This window comes from Galeopterus variegatus, unplaced genomic scaffold, assembly GCF_000696425.1.
Source record: "Galeopterus variegatus unplaced genomic scaffold, G_variegatus-3.0.2 Scaffold299, whole genome shotgun sequence".
In the NCBI taxonomy this organism is placed as follows: domain Eukaryota; kingdom Metazoa; phylum Chordata; class Mammalia; order Dermoptera; family Cynocephalidae; genus Galeopterus; species Galeopterus variegatus.
The window spans coordinates 323288-346821 of record NW_007726410.1 but is presented as its reverse complement, the minus strand read 5'-3'; the positions used below and the strand labels follow the sequence as shown (position 1 = coordinate 346821).

Below are 23534 nucleotides of genomic sequence, written 5' to 3'. Positions count from 1 at the left end.
AGTTTTCCTTATACCTTCTTCTAAGCCCTCTTTAGCCACTTGAAAAATTTACTATTCTGATATCTAAAAAAATTATTTGAACTTGGTAAAAGTGATTTCTATGTGAACCACCCATGTTGTCGAGTTTAGTTGCAGTTTGCTCACTTTTGTTGCTAAATAGCATTTTGTTGTGCTAATATATCACAATTTATCCATTCTAATGCTTAAGGACGTTCTAGTTGTTTGTAGACTTTCACTATAAATAACAATACTATGAATATTCTCATGCATTTCGAGGAGTGGAATTACTGGGTCACAGGGTATATATGCTATGTTCCCTTTAGGAATACTGCCAAGTCACTTTCAGAGCAGCTTTATCAATTTGCAATCCCAACGCCAGTGTTTACAAATTCTGGTTGCTCCACATCCTCATCAACACTTGATATTGTCTCTTTTGCATTTCAGCCATTCTGGAAGTGTCTAATTGTATTCCACTGTGGTTTTAAGTTGTTTTCCTTAATAACTAACCAAATAGAGCATCATTTCATATGTTTACTGGCCATTTAGATATCCTCTTTTATGCAGTACCTTTTCAAGTCTTTTTGCCCATTTTTCTACTAGATTGTCTATGTTCTGAAAGTAAAAGAAAGGGAGTTCTTTTACATATCTGGAGACAAACCCTTTCAAAAGGTTAGGTTTAGGATATATTACTGAGAGAGGTGTATATACACTTGCGCATCTTGTACTTCTGTCAAATAAATATTTTGCACATTTTCTTTTTGTACACTGATTTATTTGGGGGGTATATTAAAGTCAACATTGTTTCATTTATCTCCATATATACTTTGATATAAATAATTTTATATCTTTTTTCTGCATGATGTATTTTTACCCATCTCTTTGTTTTGTTTTCCACTTAAACATCCTTTATAGTTTTTCTACATCAATAAAAACATTTTCCTTTCTTGTTACTGTGTCTCCTATAAATAAAATACTTGGATATTATTTTATTCCTCAACTTGAGGAAGCTTTAATACTTAAGTTTATACAGATAAAAACAGATTTGTTTTATCACAACTTCAGTTGTAAACAGGAGACATCTATCCACTAATGATCTTGCTTTGTACAAACTGTTGCACTGAGACCAGCTAGCCAATTCTGACTCTGGCTTAACCTCTTCTCCAGGAATAATGTGGCTGTAAGTAGCCTCCTTCCCCACATTTATGCAGTCCAAGTGTAGGAGACAGCCTTCTAGTTCTCAAAAGTGCCTGCTTATTTTCTGAAAACTCTAGCCATACTGAAAAGAAAATGAGTCAAAGAAAAGCTACGAATCAAACAAGTTTTTTCGGGTGAAGCCACTGTACTCCCTCCATCTGCACTGGTACAGCAATAAACACAGCTCAAAATACACAAACTTTCCATCTTTCTATCATTTATTCTTGCTTTTCTAAGGAGGAGACCATAGTATTGTTTCCTAGCATCAGAATGAGCTTTCATAACTACTGAAAAGCCAGAGCAAAGAAAACTTACGCCACTTCCATCTTGGTCTCTTGATTTTATATATATGACAACAAATGAAAGATATAATAAATGTTTTAGCATATCTGCTGCTAAAACTGAAAGCAGAGAAGACACAAAAATAAATCAACCACAGGTTGTATGGTGTGTGTTTCTGCCAAGTTCTAAGTACTTAATATTGAACTAAAAACCAACGAACTAAATTAAAAATTTCACTATAACACCTAACTTTAAAAATCCACACATTAGTTTTATCTTTTCTACTATATATGCTTTGACTTTATTAGGTATAGAAACAACTATAGAAGGAGAAGAAAAATTGTACATCCAAATAAAGAAAGAACACATTTTTTTCTTGCTTTAGTAACCAACATCCAGGAACAACATAGGCTTCAATTTGACTGCACTACCAAAAATGTGTATATTACTGAGTTCTAGATAAACCTGAGAAATGAGAAACTGCTAGTAATATTTCCAGATCTTGTATAATGTAAATCAAAAATTCCCTATTCTTTTAAGACTCCTGAAACTGTAATCATATGGAGCCCTAAAGTTAACATTAAACTTAGTTAGCTCTTTCCTATATCCAGTTGCATAATTATTCATCAGATACTACTCACACCCACTATCTCTACTTAGTAAAGAGCAAAGCCAACTGCAGATAATTTTTTCTTTCTCTCTTAATCTTATTTTGCTGCCTCTGTAGTTTCCAAATCCAGTCAAACTTCCAATATCTTTAGTATTAAAATGAGTTCATTAGAACTTCTCCAAATAAAAAAGACAAAAAAGTTACTTTATTACCTGCCATCTCTAACTACCACCAAAAAAGGTACCCACACTTTTACACAGATTTCAATGCAGGAAAAATAGGACAAGTGGCCTCAGGATTGAAATATAGATAAAACTTACTTTTATTCTTTTAATATTTTCCCCAAATTCTAGACAGTCTACAATAGTCAATCATTTGTCAAATCAATGCTATCAAAGTAAAGTGGGGATAAAGATAATATGTCTGTTACATAAAAATAGGCTTAACAACAACAACAAAAAAGTAACAGAATAACAAAACTTACCTGATTCAAAGGTTGGCATTTTCAAATCACCTTGGTTCAGTTCTGTGCCATATTTTAATTTGTGATATTTTGCCCTGAAAATTTAATAATAAATTGGTTTAAAAAATAATTTTTTCCTTTTCTACAATTGACTACTGCTATGTATTACTTCAATAATTAAACATAACTTGAACGTGTGTTCCTTTAAACTTTATTTGCAAGGTTGAAAAATGAACTGCTATAAAAGAAAAACAAAAAATGGTAAATTACCCAAGTAATGCAAATATCCAAGTGAAGAAAAGTTTTTCTTGGTCCTTTTTAAAAAAACAATTCCAAAATTTAGATTCTATAACAAAACACATTATTTCAATTTAACTATTTTGATTTCTTTTTCTTTTCTTTTCCCATATACAAATCAAATAAAAATACCATCTTGTATTTGGGCAAGGCTTTGTACCTTTCAAAAAGCTTTCAAATAATGCTGTACAATAATTTAAATGAGAATATTGTTCTATTTTATTTTAATCATAAAAAGTAAGGCATACATACCTTTCTTGTTTTAATGCATACTCTAACATCTTTATTCTTCTTACTAAATCTTTCTTCAAGTTCTCTTGACCTTTTCTTTCTCCTTGCAGAAATGCTATCCGGGCCTAAAAATATAAGATGCATTCATTTTTCATTAATCATATACAGATAACTGAAAAAAAGAAAACAATAAATGCAAACTTCCACACTTTTATGCATGACGGCAAGATTTACAATTTGTAGAAATGGTCAACCAAACTTTCTCTGTTAGATAACCCAATCATTTAAAAAATAAAGGTAATTAGGGTCTGGGTGGTTATCTCAGGTGGTTAGAGTGCTGCCCTGAAACACCAAGGTCAAGGGATCACTGGTCAGCTACCAAAAGGAAAAAAAAAAAAAAAAAGGCTAACTATAAATTAGCTATTTGTTTATAATCCTCAGAGTTCTTAATATTACTATTTAATCTTTACATAACCTTGAAAGAAAATTTTTACATACAAAATTGCATCTAATTCCTAACATACAAGTCACAAATAACTGAAAAGTAATATTACATTCACAAGTAGATATATATATTTCAGAAACTGAGATATCGGTTGTTTAAAAAAAAACACAGTAATATTATGTCAAAAGCTTTTCTTTCCTGAAATATTTGACAATTTATAATCCTTCCCATTCTACTGGACCACTCCACATTCTGTTTCAATTCTTGAAACAATAATACCAGAGTATCACAAATAGTTTAAATTAGGCCACCATACTTTCTATGACGTCATTACTGTTATCATTTTTCTACTAAGAGCAGAATTTTCTTTTCTTAATTGTCTTATCTCATTATTTCCTGAAAAAGGCTATTTTGTGCCTTTTTCTGATCCTTCCCAGCATGTCAGCCTTCTTTACCCACCCCACACTAAAGAGTAATGTTTAAAGAGACTGGCATCTGTATGGTGACATTTACACTATACACACTTTCACAAGAAGACTAACTTTCACACAGGGTAGAATGCCCTTGCTGAGATGACTCACAGGTGGATTTGTTCAGTATGAGAAACAAAGCTACTTAGTAAAAAGCTAAAATAATCATTAAAATTTTTTAATTTTTAAAAATTTCAGTGAATATGGAATCACAGCAAATGAAGTCAGCTGGATATTTAACAAATTAAATTAGGAAGTGTTGATTTCTGTAATAGAAATACACTAGCCAAGGACAGCAGAAATAAACTAATACATAGAACTGAATACAGAACTGAAGGGAGAAATGTACAATAATAGTGGGAGACCTCAATACCCTACTGTCAATAATGGATATAACAACCAGACAAATGATAGGTAAGGAAATAGAGGACTTGAACAAAATAATAAATCAACTAGCTCTAACAGACATATACAGAACACTTTACCCAACAACAGAATACACAATCTTTTCAAGTGTGCATGGGACATTCTCCAGGATAAACCATATACGTTAGGCCACAAATTAAGTCTCAATAGCTTTTAAAATATAGATATCAAAGTGTCTTCTCTGACCCTAACAACATGAAGTTAGAAATCAGTAACAGAAATTCACGAATTTGTGGAAATTAAATAACAAACTTTTAAACAACCAATGGCTCATAGAAAAAATGATAAGGGAAGTTAGAGACAAATGAAAACAAAAACACATACCAAAACTTATGAGACACAACAAAAGCAGTGTTAAGGGGGAAATTTATAGCTATAAATGATTATGTTAAAGAACAAGATCTCAAATAAATCACCTAACTTTACAACTTAAGGAACTACAAAAAGAACAAAATAAATCCAATGCTAGCAGAAGGAAGGAAATAAAGATTAGAGTGGAGATAAATGAAACAGAGAACAGAAAAATAGTAGAGAAAAATCAACAAAACCAAAAATCAGTTCTTTGAAAAGATCAACGAAATGGGTAAACTGGCTAATTAACGGAAGACTCAAATTACTAAAATGAGAAATGAGAGGCCGGCCGGTTAGCTCATTTGGTTCGAGCGTGGTGCTGATGAACACCAAGTCTCAGGGTTCAATCCCAGTACCAGCCAGCCACCAAAAAACCCCAAAAACATCATAATTGAAAGTGGGGGCATTACTACCAATTCTACACAAATGAAACCGATTATGAGAGAATATTATGAACACATACACGCCAAACTAGACAACCTAGATGAAATCGACAAATTCCTAGAAACACAAAACCTACCAAGACTGAATCACCAATAAATAAAATATAAATAAACCTATAACTAGTTAGGAGATTAAATCACTAATCGGGGGCCGGCCCGGTGGCACACTGCTACAGTGCGCCGCTTGGGAGCGCGACGGCGCTCCCGCCGAGGGTTCGGATCCCACGTACAGACCGGCCGCTCACTGGCTGAGCGAGGTGCGGGTGCAACACCGAGGGTTGCGATCCCGTTGCCGGTCCCGGTCCGGTACAGGCGCGACACTGAGGGTTGCGATCCGTTGCCGGTCACCAAAAAAAAAAAAGGAAAAAAAATAAAAAATAAATCACTAATCGAAAATTTCTCTACAAAGAAAAGCCCTGGATCTAATATATTCACTGGTGAATTCTTCCAAACATTTAAAGAACTAACACCATTATTTGTCAAACTTTTCCAAAAATTTGAATTCCATGAGGCTAGCATTGCCCTGATAATCAAAGCCAGACAAAGACACTGTAAGAAAACTAAAACCAAAATTCTTTATGAACAATGATACAAAATTACTCATAAAATACTAGCAAATTGAATTCAGCAGCATATTAAAAGGTTATACAGGAGTAATTCAAAGTTTGTGGAAAAATAGAACTAAAGGATAATACAAATCTTTCCAAGAACTTTGTGAAGACCCCTGTACATCATGACCAAGTGGGATTTATTCCTCTAACGCAAGCATGATTCAGCATAAGAAAATCAACTGTAATACACCACCATTAACAAAACAAAGGAAAAACCTCACATGATTATCTGAACTAATGCAGAAAAAGCACTGAATAAAATTCAATACACTTTCATGATAGAAACACTCAACAAACTAGGAATAAAAGGAAACGACCTCAACATAATAAAAGTTTTATTATTTTTATTTTTTTCATAATATATGAAAAAAACCCATACCAATCATCATACTCAATGACTAAAAACTGAAAGTTTTTCCTCTAAAATCAGGAACAAGGTTAGGACACCAACTTTCATCACTTCTACCCAACATAGTACTGGAAGTCCTAGCAATTAGGCAAGAAAAATAAAGGGAACCAAATATGAAAGAAAGAAAATTATCTGTTTGCAGATATGATGTAGAAAGCATAAAGATTCCACAATAATCTATTAGAACTAATAAATGAATTCAGCAAAGTGACAGGATACAAAGTCAACACACAAAAATCAGTCACATTTCCATACACTAACAACGAACCTGAAAAGAAAATTAAGAAAACAACTCCATTTACAACAGCATCAAAAAGAATAAGAAATTTAGAAACTACCTTAACCAACAATGTGTTAATGATAGGTCACTGTAGGCTCATCAGTTGTAACAAATTTAACACTGCGATAGAGGACGTTGACAATGGATGGAGCTATGCATGTGTGGGAGCAAGGATTATATGGAAAATTACTGAACCTTCTTTTCAATTTGCTGTGAATCTAAAACTGGGTTAAGAAATAAAGTCTATTTTTAAAACAAAGTAAGCTATCTGGGCTGGCTGGTTAGCTCAGTTGGTTAGAGCATGGTGTTACAAGGGTTCAGATCACTGTACCAGCCAACCACTAAAAACAAAAGAAAGAATAAGCTGTCAAGCCATAAAAAGACATGGAGGAATCTTAAATGCAATTTAAGTGCAAGAAGCCAGTATGAAAAGGCTACATATGCAAGATTCCAACTATGTGACATTCTGGTAAAGGTGAAACAAAAAGATCAGTGGTTGTCTGTCAGGGGTTCGAGGGTAGAGGAAGATGAACAGGTGAAGCACAGGGGATTATTTTTAGGGGCAAGAAAACTGTTCTGTATATTGTATGGTGGATACCTGACATTATGCACTTGTCAAAACCCACAGAACTGTACAACACAGAATGAAGCTTAAACTATGGACTTCAGTTAATAATAATGTACAAATATTGGTTCATTAACTACATCGAATATACTACACTAATGTAAGATGTTAATAATAGGGGGGAAAAGGGGGGTCTCACCTCCACTTTTTCTGTAAATCTAAAATTGTTCAAAATAAAGTCTTAAATAACAAGTATTGGCAAGGACTCAAAGAAATTGGAACCCTGGGCCAAGCCCGTGGCGCACTCGGGAGAGTGCAGCTCTGGGAGCGCAGTGTCACTCCCGCCGCACTCCCGCCCCAGGTTCGGATCCTATATAGGGATGACCGGTGCGCTCAAAGCGCTCACTGGCTGAGCACGGTGTGGCCGGTCTCAAAAGGACAAAAAAAAATTAATAGAACTATCATATAATTCAGCAATCCCACTGGCAGTGTCACTCCCGCCGCACTCCCGCCCCAGGTTCGGATCCTATATAGGGATGACCGGTGCACTCAAAGCGCTCACTGGCTGAGCGCGGTGTGGCCGGTCTCAAAAAGGACAAAAAAAAATTAATAGAACTATCATATAATTCAGCAATCCCACTGAGGGGTATATATCCAGAAGAATTGAAAGCAAGATCTCTAAGAGATATTTGCATACTCACGTTCATAGCAGAACTACTCACAACAGCCAAGAGGTGGAAGCAACCCAAGTGTCCATCACCAGATGAATGAACAAAATATGGTACATACATATGAGGGTACTTCAAAAAGTTTGTAAGAAGATTCATATTATCTTTTAATTCTATTTTTCCAAAAAAAATTTTTAAGTACCCTCGTACACTGTAATATTAATGGGCCTTAAAAGGAAGGCAATCCTGTCATGTGCATGGGGAAACCTTCACAACATTATGCTAAGTGAAATAGGCCAGTCACAAAAAAGACAAATACTGTATGATTCCACTTATATGAGGTATCTAAAGTAGTCAAGTTCACAAAAACAGAAAGCAAGAATGGTGATTATCAGGAGTTAAAGGGAAGAAATAAGGAGAGTGGTTTAACAGGTATAGAGTTTCAGATTTGCAAGATCTGAAAAAAGTTCTGGAGATTTGTTTCACAACATGAATATACTTAACATTACTGAACTGTACAATCAAAAATAGTTGAGGAAAGTTTAACGTGTTTTTTTAACCACACTCACAAAAAAAGTTTTTAAAAAAGGAATACCAGACTAGAAGATATATGTAAAACTTATAGCCAAGAATGGGCTCATATTCACAATACGTAATTCCTACCTCCCTCCTACCCCAAAATACAGACCACCTAATAGAAAAGATGGCCTAATGGAAAAACTGTCAAGACTTACACTGCCAGGTTACAAGAGAGCAAAATGGCCAATCAAGATACGAACAGTTCTCAACCTCGTTAGTGTTCAGAGAAATATAAATTTAAAATACAGTATTTTATTAACACAATACCAGATTGGCTTAAATGTTATAAATCTCACAATACTATTTGTTGAAGAAGATGTGAATCAACACAAACTCTTATAAATTACATATGGGACCATAAACTGGTATAATATTGTTTGAAAAGTTTTGTATTATCTATTAATGCTGAAGATTTAAGTACTCTAACACCAAAACTCGCTAGAAAAATGACAACACAGAAATGCATGTATGAATGTGCGTATTAGGAGATATAAAATAATACTCTCAGGACCATTTATTTAAAATAGTCAAAGATTACAAATAACTTAAATATCCATCAACTAGAAAAGATAAACTGTGGTGTATTCATACAATGAAATACTATACAGCAAAGGAACTGAACAAACCCAACTAAACACAATATAGATGAACCAACATAACACTGAGGAAAAGAAAAAATCAAGACATGAAAAATAACTTTCTATATAAACCTTTATACAAAGTTCATGATAAGGCAAAACTAAACTATTTGAGCAATTCTTAGGTGGTAACATAAAAGAAAAGCAAAGAAGTGATTAATAAAAATGGCTAGTGGTTACCTCAGTAAGGGAAGAAGGCAGTGATAATTTGGAGGGTTAGGTTTTAAGGCCTTTGGGGTGGTGGCAATGTTCTATTTCTTGACCTCTCTAGAGGTGGTGTTATGGTTATTCTCTCCATAATAATTGGTTAAACTATACATTATGTTTTTTTGTTTTTATTTTTTTGGTGGGGTGTGTGGCTAGTCGGTATGGGGATCTGAACCCTTGACCTTGGTGTTATCAGCAGCACAGTCTCCCAAGTGAGCTAACTGGCCAGCCCATGTACAATTATGTCTGACGCACTTTTCAGTATATTTCAGAATTTAAAAAGATTTTTTAAAAATCTCACGTTTAAGGGTTAGACTTAGGAAGTATATTTTTATTGTGAAGATAAGGTCAAAGACCTAGGTCCTCTAGATTCTTTAGTGAAGGTTCTACAATGGAATGTATGGTTGTTTCAATAAAGGAAGGACTTTTTTTAAGCACAGATTTTATTTTTTTACCTAACCAAGTCAACTAATTTTAATATGTTCTAATTACTTTGATCTGAAGAGTAGAAAGATGAGTAGATGATTAGCTTGAAATTCATTACTACAAACACAAAGGCAAAAACTTTTATAAACTTATAATCCATTTCCAATTTCAGTTGATAATTCAGGGTAACAAATCTTTCTGTTGATTTTCAAGATAGCTGTTCTTTTGAATACAGGTAAAGGTGCTCATTTGTGACTGTCTTTTATATATCAGCTGAATTTACTCAATAATCAGCATATGATTATCACCTGAGAATTACTTGCTATTTGTTGATATCTGACTGCAGATAATTTTTTTTAACCACAAGACCACTAGAGGTCACCAGTACAAAACTGGTGATTTGGCTGGTACTGGCCTAAAGTTGATTCACAATCACTACAGTTTTCAATGTTTCTAAAATAACAGTATCTTGCTTAAAACAAATAAATTACAACGCATTCTATTGCAAGAGTTTTCTTACTTTAAACAAAATTTTTAACTAAGGGCAAACATTAGATAAAGGCGAGTTATATTTTAATGAGTTTATAACATTCTTTAGTACTTACTGAAGAAATGAAAAATATTTAGAAACTGCAACACCATTAAGGAGCAAACTCTACTATCAAAGGAATTAAAAAAAAACTTTTAAAAACTTTAGGTTTGGAAGCAACTTGAAGGCAAATTCAGGTTACAGCAACTAATAATAAATTCTTAACACCACTATTTAAAATAGCAGGTTCTCAAGAAATGCTAGTACTCTCCGCTTCATTGTCAACTAAAATTATACATGTGAATTGAAAGCACTTAAATATTTGGGGTCAGGCAAGGTTCAGTTGTAAAATTTTAAGACAGAGACAGGCAACCCATTGATATCTTATATAAAGCAAAGAATTTTTAAAAAAACTATATCATACAAAAGGTTTCAAAGCATAACTAAGTTTTATGTCAGACTCATCGAGGAGCTGATAATTAAAAAAAAAAAAAAAAAAAAACATGCACACAGATGACTTACTCCATAATTCAGTGCGTTGAGGCAGGGCACAGAAACCTTTGTATAATCTTGTAACATACTCAATTTCTGTCTTTTCAAGGAGAGTGGATATACAAAAGCTTGCTTGCAATAGCTTATAAAATTTTTCATGAAAATAATATTTTCCAATTTTATTGATGGGAAAGAATTTCAGGGAAAAGAGAAACACTAACAAAATAGTAAGATGTCCAAAAGCAATAAAACTTAATCTTAGTTTTATCTCTTCGATTTATAACAGAGCTTAAAACAAGGTTTAATAAATTATCAAAATACCACCACTGCCATCTAAAATTCCATTGTCACTTTTACATGGCAATGGTTGGTTCAAAGTATAACAGACATTGGATTTTTAACTGGCAACTCTGTATTCCAGTAAGTTCTCATTCATCTGCCATTTGAAAGCATTAAGTCACAGGTAAACCCATTTCCCAGAGAGAGGTATAAAAAAATAAGCCATTTTAATGGCACTCTCTAAAGACACACATATCATCTGCCATTTGAAAGCATTAAGTCACAGGTAAACCCATTTCCCAGAGAGAGGTATAAAACAATAAGCCATTTTAATGGCACTCTCTAAAGACACACATTTCCTGATATTTTGACCATCTGTTAAAACTGTTATAAACAATATCATATACAAGTTCATAAAAACTGTGAAATATTGCTAGTAACCATGACATTACAAGCCAGTAACATGATAATGAGAGCACCAATTCAGAATCCAAAGAATAACAACAGAATTACAAAACACCCGGGATCAGACTTCTATAAACATTCTTCCAACTTTTAGAGTTTTCCTTCTGGATTGGTAAGGCTTGTTATCTACACTATTGAGGTGCTGAGAACATGCTTCCCTCTTACCCCAACCATTCTATTTTGCAGCAAGGTGGGACTCCCAATTACATCTAACCTAAGGGTAAGTGGACTCCACTGCGTCTAACTTATTTTATTGTTATTTATGCAACTTTGAAAAGAAAATGAAATTTTTAGAATATGGTGGGGTATCGTTTTTTTAAACATAGACTAAGTAGAAAAGACTTCTATATAAGTGACTTTCATCTTAATATTTGTTTTGTTTTACTAACAACAAGATACATTCTTTGGGTTGAAGCCAATGACAAGAGAATGCTTACTAAATGAACGATTGCCAGTGTACTATCATAAAATAACATAATGGTTTTCACACATTAAATGAACACAGCACTTTACAATCAGAGGTAAAAATTATCTCTGTTGTTTGAAGGCAAAAGACCTAGGTTCTTAAGACTGGGTCTTGAAACTTTTAAAACTCAAAGCACTTTCACTAATCAACAAATAAGACAATTAGTGATCAGGCCAGCTATTTAGAATTATTACAAATCTTGACATTATTAATGCAAAAGAAGATTTAGCTATGTAGTATGATTTCCTTTACTAAACCCCTTGAGTCCAGGTGTGTTCTAGAAATTATTACTAGGATATATATACTACATTTGCATTAGTTGAGGTGTTATGCAATATTAGGGCAGTAACACAATTAGACAAATATTTCTCCAAAAAAGTATAGTTTTCATTAAGCGTGATAAATAAAGAATATAAATAGCCTCGTGTCACTTCAGGTAATGTTTCTGCAATCAAATGGTTAACAAAATTCTTTTGATTTTCAGAACTTTTTCGATTTCAGAATTGTAAATAAAGAGAAAGTAATAACCATCGCAAATATGTCAAATGTGCTGTGTGCTAAACACTGGTTTGAGTATTAAAATATATATACTTGTTTACTCCTCACAATGATCCTATGCATTGGTATTATTTTTCCCCTTTACAGAAGAGGTTAAGTAACTTGCCCATCATCAGAAAAAAAGCAGTGGAGGCACTAAAATTTGAATCCAGGTAGTCTCACTCCAGAGCACATTCTCCTGCTCACCGAACTATAAAGCTGCTCAACAGCATGGGGAAAGAAAATTAGCTAGAGAAAAGGGCAGATATCAGGGTTGACAATCTCATGATGCTACTACTTCCCATACCACACCTAAAGCAGACATCACCAATTTCTTCTGAGTTAGAATACAATCCTTAACATAACTAAGTCTCCAAGCAGCCATGACAAAGCTACTTGAATTGGCAAGCGGGATGAAAAATATATGCCAACCCAATTTCACACTAAGAAAATTGTAATATTAAATAAAATCAACTATCTCTGTTTTACCATTACTTAAATTAGACAACCGCCACTAGAATGTAACCTCCATAAAAGTACGAATTTTTTTGGCTTTTGTTCACTGATGTATTCCTATTACCCAGAACAATGTCTGGCATATGTAAAAACTCAATAAATTTTTGTTGCTGAATAAATGAATAAAGTCATAATTACAAAGTTCTCAGTTTTCTCAACTGTAAAATATTGGAATGACCATATGTGTACAATCTCTTACAGAATCACAAACCTGGAAGTACTTATTTCATTTTGATAAATGACATTACTTTAAAATAAGGCAAAGTTTTTTTTACATATATAAAGGGAGAATTCATTTTGGTCAAATAATGTGTGATTCAAGATTTTATTAATCTACTCTATGCTAATTCAGTACATTAACAAACAAAATTAAGGAAATACTTAAGATATTTAAGAAACTGAGCATGAATAAGCTGAAATTTAGGAGTCTTGTATTTATACTCTCATTTATTATTACAGTACTAGATTGAATCAATGCATAGTTATTTAACCTAAATTTTAAATTTTCCAAGGAAAAAAACCTGAACACAGTCCCTATAATATATATTTAACTAACCTTAAGAAAGTCAATGAAGAAAATAATGTTCTTTGGAAATTCTCTTTAACAGCTCATGTAGACACTTTATTACTTATCAAATAAGTTTCTGCAAAATAGAATGTCTGATTCGGCCCACAGCCACTGGTATTGCAAGATATCACGGACTTTAGCTCTCTGGAATTACATGACATCTTTCCACAAGAAAGGCCTATAAAAAGGTTTAAATTTACTCCATTTTATTGAAAAATTCCTTTTAAGAATTAAAACTTAGTAGCTACTATTAAAGCCACTTAATTCTCTTTTTGAGAGGGATGGCTTTTAAATATCTTGGGGTAAAAATCGCTCACATTACTTATTACCAGCACATTAAAACCACTCATAACAATTTTTTTTTTGGCAACTAGCCAACTATAAATAATTTTGATGTTAGGAACTCTAATAGTTTAATTTGTTATATCCCTTTAGAAGTAATGGACACTCAATGATTTGAATAAATGAGAATTAGCATATAAAAATTTCTCGGACATGTTTCTTTTTATTGAACTACCTTAAAATCTTTCAAAATTTAAAGTAATTCAGAAGAACTGTGTTATTGTTTATAATAATCAAAATATTTGCTATTCAGTACTGGCTGTGAACAGTTTCATACATACTTCTTTTATGGGAAAATACACAATTAAGGAGACCTTTTTTCAGAACCTCACATAAACACGTACAAGGACACTTCAAAAAGTTCGTGGAAAAATGGAAGTAAAAGAATATGAATCTTTCCACGAACTTTTTGAAGACTCATAGAATGATGACCCATGTTTTGACTTATGCTCCTTTACAGTTTCACCATAAGACACAAAACACAATATGAAACTTGAAAATTATCTCCCAAACTGTCAGCTCAAATGTCTCCTAAACAAAAACTAAGTTTTCCTCTCACACTGATATACTTTGCTATTATCCTCTGCTCACATTAATATCCTTCTCCATCTTTTCCTGCCCAAATCCTATCTATCCTTTAAGACCTAGCTCACAAGCCATCTATTCCATTAAGCCTCCCCAGGTACATTCCCTTCCCCCAAGCTCTCTTCTTATTCTCAATCACAAGCATTCTCTCTCTCAAGAATTCTCAGCCCTGGGCTGGCCCGGTGGCGCACTGGAGAGTGCGCTGCTTGGGAGAGCGGTGGCGCTCCTGCCGAGGGTTCGGATCCCATGTGGAGACTGGTTCCCGCTCACTGGCTGAGTGAGGTGCGAGCGCAACACTGAGGGTTGCGATCCCGTTACCGGTCAGTAAAAAAGACAAACCAAAAAAAAAAAAAAAAAGAATTCTCAGCCCTAACCATGGTATTAGAAACCTAGGGAAAGAGAGAATGATCTTTCTCTGGGAGGAGTGAAAATGTAAAAGTTCCTTCTTCTTTACCTTCCTTTTATTTATTTTGAATCATAACTGATTAAATTCTGGGGGAGTTCAACGTTGACATATGTTGATCAAATCAATATTATCAGCATATATATTATTACAAATCATACTTATTCTTAATGCCCCTTATCCAATCTCTCCCCATCGCCCTCTCCCTACCCCTCCCACCTTTGATAACCCTAGATTTCTTCTCTTCTTCTGAAAGAGTAATGGTTACTCTGTTGATTTGTTGCCTAGATGATCTGTCCAGTGCTGAGAGGTGTGTTCAGGACCCCCCATTTATTATTATAGAGTAGATGCTTCTTCTATCACTCTGGAATGGGCTTTGTAGAGAGACGTGTCCTCTTCTTTTCTTTGGTCTCCGCTGGTGATTCTCCTTGTGTCAATGCACTCAAGTGGCTGACGGGCCATCTGCATGGTGGCTGTGGCGTCTAGCCGCTTTTGCTGCAGCCATAGCTATTGCAGCAGCCATGGCTACTATGGTGGCTGTGGTGGTACACCCACATGGAAGTGGTGGTTTTGGCGTGCTCCTTGCCTGGTTGCGGAAGGAGGATTGGTCCTAAGATCTGTACCTCAGGACCCCAGGAGGGCACTGTGGCAGTGGCGGTGTGCCTGGTTGCAGGAAGAGGGATTGGTCCCTGGCTCCATCTTTTTTTACATTCTAAGCTGTTGATGTGGAACAGTTGGGTGGGAGGAGGATAGCAGAAGGGGGAAGGAAATAGAGTGCGAGAAGGACGAAGCGGGGAGCATGGCTGAGGCTCACAGCACACCTCTCATTCCCGCAGGGGAGACCGGTGGCTTCCAGTGGTGGCTTGGTCATTGCTGGGCTGAATGCAGATGTCAGGGGGGTGTGGCTGAAGCCCTCAGCCCCCCACCACCCCAGCTTGGGAGCCTGGGGTGCTTCCTGCGGTGGCTCGGTGGTCATCACTGGGCTGGATGTGGGTGTCAGGGGGGCGTGGCTAAGGCCCGAGGCCCCTCACCATCCTGGTTCAAGGGCCCAGGGCACTTACTGTGGCAGCTCAGTGGTCATCACTGGGCTGGTTGTGGGTGGCAGGAAGCATGGCTGAGGCCCTCAGCCCTCCTCCCTCCCTGGCTTGTGGGCCCAGGGGGGCTTCTGGTCCTTCTGGGTGTTATAGGTGTTCTTTGGTGAAGTGAGACCTTTACTAATTAATATCAAACTTTGTCTCTGGTCTGTGGGCATTTTGTTTTTTCTTTCAGTTCTGTGTTGGATTATTCACTGTTTCCACTACTTAAACTCTGCACTGGAACTAATTCATTGTCCTTTGCTTACTTCTAAAATGGGGGAACTTCCTCTGAGGACCAGCACTTGAGTCCTGTGGTAGAGCTAAATAGCTCCTGACTCCCTGGGGAAGGCTTTTTGTGCAGGTTTTAGTGGTTGACTTTGTAGGTACTTCCAGGTCTTGTGAGATCTGGTACAACTGGCTGTGTAGAAACTCTGGTCTGGACCCAAGTCTTTTCAGCAAACTGCTCCCCCTGCAGTTCTATATTCCTGACTAGTCTACACAGAGTGAGCCTGAGCTGATTGGGGGGCAGATCAGCTGTCCTTGCTGTGCCCTAGTGTTACCCATGTGGCCCATCTCCCCCACTGCCCGTGCTCCAAACACTTCCAATGGGATGGGCCATGCGATGAATCACCAGCCTCTGAGTGGCTCCTTTTTTCAGTTGCTGTGACTCCTTGCTCCTATGTGGGTCCACAGGAACCCTGTTAGTGGTCTTGCTGTCCTGAGGGCCACCAAGGTTCTCCTCTCCCCTGCCGCCTACAAACCATGTCATAGGAAGGGCACAGCTGCAGCTTTTGACAGGTCTTGCTCCACGGACTTACCATGGCCAGACTTGAAGCGGCCAGGGCTAGAAATGGTGGGAGCGATCTTTCCTTTCTCTCATCGTAGCTTCTCCTGCATTCATGAACTCCGTAGGTCTCTCTTCCTCTTCCCCTGAGTTCTAGCAGCCTGAGCTTGGCTGTCATTGCGTTTTAATAGTTGTAAATTGGTTGATTTGTGGGACAGAGTGGCACTGGGGACCACCTATTCTGCCATTTTGACCAGAAGCCCTTACCTTCCATTTAAAAAGGATGCATATAATGTCTGACCATTATGTCATACATTAAATGACATAATTTAATGTTTATGAAGAACTCTTGAACATTCTCAAACAGTAGAGATAATAGTATATGGAAAACTCAACAACAAAAATAACCCAATTAAAAAATGGCAAAGGGCCTACATAGACATTTCTCCAAGGTTGATATACAAATGGCCAACAAGCTCAACATCACTAATCACTAATAAAATTAACAATAATTCTTTAATATTATCAAACAGCCTCTTCATAACATTTCCCCAAGTGCCTCAAAAATATATATTATAAAGTTTTAATAAAATCAAGATCCAAATAAAGTCCACATGTTGCATTTGGTTATGTTTCTTAAGTGTAAAGAATCTTAATAGCATGGAGAATTGTTTGTAAGTGAAAAAAAAAAAGGAACATAAGAAAATATAATGCTGTGTGAAAAAACTAGACACTAAAGAATATTTACTGTAAAATTCCAATTTTAAAATGTAAAAATGGGCAAAAATAATCTGTGATGAAAGAAGTCAGAATAGTAGTTACTGTTAGTGAGGATTGGGGGGGATTGATTACTACATCTATGATGCAGACAAGAGCCCTCATCCGACACTGAATCTGCTGGTTCTTGGAGTACCCAGCCTCTGGAACTGTGAGCAATAAATTTCTGTTTATAAATTTTTTTTAAAAAAAGGACTTCTGGAGAACTGTTATTTCATATCTTGATTTGAGTGGTAATGGCATCACTGTAAAAATTCATCAAGTTGTATACTTAAGATTGGAGCACTTTAATTAATATATGTTATAATTCAATTTAAAAGGGAAGGGCTGGCCAGGTAGCTCAGTTGGTTAGAGCACAGCCTTGTAATGCCGCCAACAACAACAACAAAAAAAGTTCAGGGGAAAATATATTTAAAATATTGCACATACATACACTAACTCCAAAATATTAATAGTTACTTCTGGGTGGCAAAATAAGTGATTTTCATTTTCTTTTCTAGGCTTTTTCTACAGTCCCTCCACAATTAAAAGCAAAATATTTCATAACTAAAAATATTGATTTTAACACTCCCTGTAAATATTCATACATCCTCTCTTCCCACAGTGATAAAAATATACATAAGTTTTTTCTACACAAATTGTCCTCCTGCTCTAAATTTCAGGTTTTAATGTCACTTGTCAAAACAAGTGAGTGTGAAAATCCAACTTTTGGTCTCTGGCTAAAGGGAAATAAAGAACCAGCAAGTACTTTTTAGTCCCAGCCCACTTCCACCCGTGAAAACCCCTGGGGTTTGGGGGCACATGGGTTATCGACTCTCCTAAGGGGCTTGAAAACTGAAGAAATACAGAGCTTTAAATCATACTTAGCATGTGGCATGCACTCGTCTAGGCAATGAAGATATACATGCACGAACATACACAGTTCAAAGGGGGTTACATACTAACAACAAAACTTTTTTAAAAAACTCCAAATTTAGGGATCACTTATCAATCATTCGCAAATTATCTTCTTTACTTTTTCTAGCTCTCTAACATGTCACCCATCACACTTCCTTAAATCGACCTTTCATTCTCACTGGAAATAACTTCAGAAAACACTATGGGTAGCAGACCCACACTCTAATTAATTTTGCCAGTAAATGCTATATAATTTTAGATAAATGACTATTTTAGTAAATGGTAATAATCATCTCAAAAATAAATGAAGGTTGCTAAGTGCTTTAACACTTTCTCCTCTGCCATCACCTAAGAAAGAAAGTTAGAAGGGGGCTGGAGACAACAACAACACAAACACATTTAACAAATGTTTCCTGAGCAGCCACAAGGTAGTTGTAAACAAGTAGTTTACAAGAATGAACACCATCATGTTTCCCTCTAAAATGTCTGAATCTAAATAAACATTTCTTAAAAGACTCCATCAATTTTTTTCGACATGGTCTTAAAAATATCTACTACATTTTAAACACTAATTTAAGACCCCACAAGTTTTCTAAAAGCTTAAAGTTTTATATTTTAAAGATATGAAAATGGTCACTATCACTTGAGTCCCCTAAAGAATTTTCCCCACTACCCCAACACACCCTGTTCTCAACACAGCAGTCAGTCAGTACACGCCTGCCTGACAAAAGTCAGATCGTTTCATTCCTCTGGTCAAAGCCCTGGAATGGCTGCCCATCTCACTCAGAATAAAAGCCAGTGTCCATACAATGTCCATACAATGAACACTGGCCTACAAGGGCCCTAATCATCTTGTCCTTTTTACAACTCAGATCTCCTTTTCCACTCCTCTCCCCCTACTTCACTCCACCTCAGCCACACTGGTCACCTTGCTAGTTTTTGAACACACCAAGGATCTACCTGCCTTGGGGCCTTTGCACCGTTTGCTATGCAAACAGTGAGCTCTTATGTCATATATCCACGTAACTAACTCCCTTACCAAATCTTTGCTCATATGTCATGTTCACAATGAGATTTATCCTAGCCATCCTTTCAAAATTACAAACTGCCCTACCTCCCCATATACCCCAAACCCCTTTACCCTACTTTTATTTTCCCTTATTCATGACTTTTAGTTTGGCTGGGTTTAATATTTCAGAATCAAAATTACTTTTCCTCAGCACTTTATCTATCTTCCACTTTCAGCAAGTGTTCCTTTCTTCCTCTTTAGTTAATCAGATATTCTCTTTATACTTTTATTGTTAGAAGTTTAATTATCATGTGCTTAAATTTGAACATTTTTCTGCTAACTAATCTTACACTTTACAACTGGTAGGGTTCTCTAGTATTATCTTTTATATTTGTCTTTACTTCTGAAAAACTTTTAGCCTGTATTTCTTCAAACTTCTTCAGACTTTTTTTTTTTTTTAAAGATGACCAGTAAGGGGATCTTAACCCTTTACTTGGTGTTATCAGCACCACACTCTCCCAAGTGAGCCACGGGCCGGCCCCAAACTTCTTCAGACTTCTAACTTCGAATTTCTCCTTTATTTATAAAAATCTACATTGGCTATTCTTCTGTACGGGAAAAACTTTCCAGGCTTGTTTTGCAATCTGGCCCTTATCTATTCATGCATCATTAGCCCTCTTCTCAATTTCGGAAATATCTGCAGTTTCTTGAATTTACCAGGTTCTACCTTGTGTTCTGTATGCTTGCTCCTTGTACAGGGACTCGAAGTTACCACTTTTTCTTCTTACCACAGAACTTAATCACTTTCTAAATAATTTCTTATTTATTTAGTCATAATTCCTCAATAAGTATTCATATTTATCTTTTTTTTTTTTTTAAAGATGACCAGTAAGGGGATCTTAACCCTTGACTTGGTGTTGTCAGCACAACGCTCACCCAGTGAGCGAACCGGCCATCCCTATATGGGATCTGAACCCGGGGCCTTGGTGTTATCAGCACCACACTCTCCCGAGTGAACCACGGGCCGGCCCCATATTTATCTTTTATTGCTTGTCTCCTCCCATTAGAGCAGGGATATTTGCCTGCTTAGTTGACTGTTATATCTCAAGCATTTAGAACAGTATCTGGCAACTAGCAGGTAGAGAAAAGAAAAAAGGAAGTGTGAGGGGTGGGGGGACCTATAGAAGGTTTAATGACAGAGCCTGATGAATGATAATTAGAAGGAAGATTATGTTGACAAATAATGTCTTTTTAAGATTATAAATTAAGATTAGTGAAATACCTTTTCAAGAGTAAGGACTCTCTCAACAAAACTACTATTGGTACTTGGCTCAGTCTGTCATACTTATTTTTATACACATCTATATTCCCCCCATTAAGAAGTGCCTGAGCCAAAACAGGCATTTAATAACAAATGAATTTATCAGGTAGATCTCACTAGGTAGATCACAACTACTCCATCATAAATACCTACACTCCACTAATTAGCAATCTGCAAAACTTCAAATTTATAAACATAAATTCAAAGAGTTTTTTTATTATAAGATTCACTATAGACTTGTTTTTTAAGAGTTAAGCACATTCAAAATAAAATATACCATGAAAAGTAGAGTGAGTCTTTGAAGACTAAAATTATCAAAACTTCCAATATTCTATGGCATTAGACACTTTATTCAAGAGAAACTTCCTGTTATTATAATATAAAATATTATTCTTTCACATAGGAATCTTCCTTTTACTCCTTCACTGCCTACAAACACACATGCAAACAAACACACACACAGACACACACATAAAATATGACTGGCACATACATTATAACTTTAATATATTTTAAGTGGGTACGTTTAAGTGGTTTAACATCAACTCCTTTAAAGTAATTTAGGACTCTGGGGATAGAGATTCTCAAACTCCAATAATATAGAGACCCATTAAAAAGAAGAAATGTTCCTGCATTTTCTAACGTTTACATAAATTATTTTTATTCTAAGTTTATTTAAACCTATGTAAACATAAAACTAGAAATAAACTCTGCATGCATATAGATCTTATAGAAACATATAACCAAATAAACTAAAAATGAAATAAAAAACTTTCAAATAAAATTCAATTTAACATTGTGCACTTAAAAGAATGGATGAAGTGGTTTTGCTGAATTTAAATCTCTGCTCACAACATGAAAATGTTACTAACTGCACCACCAGAAGATTCCTTTAAATTTGGAATGTCTGGACTACTGACAGCCACATGATAAGGCATGTAATTTTTCTCAGTTTCACATTATTACAAAACATTAATTCCACACATTACAAAACACTTTGATCTTCATTTAGCCCCAAAGCATCTCATTCATTAAGACTATCTCGAGGCACTTTAGCAGCCGCAGGTTACTCTGCAGACATGGCCACATCCAAGAACCACACCACACACAACCAATCCCTGAAATGGCACAGAAATGGCATTAAGAAACCTCAATCCCAAAGATTTGAATCTCTTAAGGGGGTACACCCCTAGTTCCTGAGAAACATGCGCTTTGCCAAGAAGCATAACAAGAAGGGCTTGAAGAAAATGCAAGCCAACAACGCCAAGGCCATGAGTGCACGTGCTGAGGCTACCAATATCCTTGTAAAGCCCAAGGAGGTCAAGCCCAAGATTCCCAAAGGGCGTCAGCCGCAAGCTTGATCCACTTGCCTATACTGCCCACCCCAAGCTTGGGAAGTGTGCTTATGCCCGCACTGCCAAGGGTCTCAGGCTCTGCCGGCCAAAGGCCAAGGCCAAGGGTCAAACCAAGGCCAGGATGCAGGTTCAGTTGCAGCTTTGGCTCAAGCTGCAGCTGCAGCTCCAGCTCAGGTTCCAAAAGGCGCTCAGGCCCCCATGAAGCCCCCAGAGTAGAGGCCTCTGTCTGTCAATGTGAGGTCAGAAGGACTGGTGTGACCCCTGGGCTGTTGTCTGCATGGGGCTGGTGTCCTCCTGTGTTTGTAAAAATAAACCTGGGGCAAAAAAAAAAAAAAAAAAAAGACTACCTCTATTCTTTTCCTTAATATCCGTCTCCAACAATCAAAACAATATTACTTGGCACCACCACAAACATAAAATACAAATGCAAATTCTAACCCCAGAGTCAAGTGATAGTTATGATTCAGATTATCTAGAATATGTTTAAGACAATCTACCACTAAAACTATAATACTAAATTTTTAAATTCCAGAGCATTTCCAGACCTCATTTGAAAATCCTATGTTCATTGTATGATCCTGCCAGCAAATAGTGAAGAGTTTCCATTACCTGATAACTCACAGTCATCAGGAAGAATTTTCCAAGCCAACTGGAGAATCATCTTCCAGGAAAGTTAAAAATAAATTAGATTCATCTGCCCAAAATGATAACTCCAGAAATTGACTTCATTATTGCTGTTATTGTTATTAGTGAAGCATCTGCATACTGTTTAACTGTTCTAGGAGCAACAAGATGACCCCAAAAGCCATAAAACAAACAAAAAACTCTTGCTCAGTTTCAGAACTCTAATCTGTTCTTAGAAATTACTATAAGAAATTAATTAAGTGAAGGTATTGATAAATGGACACTAGCCTGGGAGTTTGGAGACCTACATTCTAATCCTTACTTGTCACTAACTAGCTTTATAACTATTTCTCTCTTGGGTTCTCTGCTTCCTCGTTTGTCAAATACGATGAATAAGATGTCTAAGATCTGCTAGCTATAAATTTCAATCCTTGTGATTAAGATTTTAGGACTCTATGATGACATTTCTGATACTAAAATGGTTTACTCACTGATTTTATTACACATTAAATATATGACAATTTATTATACATTAAAACCAAAACAACTCAGTTTTTCAAAAATGTCTTAGGAAGAACTGTCCTTCTTATCAGTAAAAATGTAAAGAACTTGAAGAACTGTATTTTACAGCTTTCTATGAGAAAAACTAACTCATTAAAGAAAATTACAATTTAAAAAAAATTTTTAAAGAAGTAAATTATAATTAGAAGAATTCACATGAGACTACATGTAGCAGACACTGTGATGTGCTGCCCATATCCCCCTTCAGGAATGAAGGATTCATTATCTAGCTCCTGGGAGTGCTGCCGGAAAGCAGACCTCAGTTGTTAGTCATCTTCAGGAATTGCTTCACCTAAAGTCAGCTGCATTCCCAACCAATGGCTTCATCCAATGGTTGATCAAAATGGTGCATA

The 23534-nt window shown here is 35.9% G+C and overlaps 1 protein-coding gene across 3 annotated transcripts in view; it reads right to left on the bottom strand.

Moving 5' to 3' along the window:
• STRN3 (striatin, calmodulin binding protein 3) overlaps window positions 1–23534 on the bottom strand; it is a 104837-nt gene that overhangs the window by 55847 nt on the left and 25456 nt on the right. For all 3 annotated transcript variants that reach the window (XM_008567152.1, XM_008567153.1, XM_008567154.1), the window contains exons 2-3: window positions 3099–3202; window positions 2571–2644 (exon numbers count right to left, since the gene is read on the bottom strand). In XM_008567152.1, coding sequence (XP_008565374.1) covers window positions 2571–2644; window positions 3099–3202 — 178 coding nt within the window. The remainder of the gene's footprint in view (window positions 1–2570; window positions 2645–3098; window positions 3203–23534) is intronic.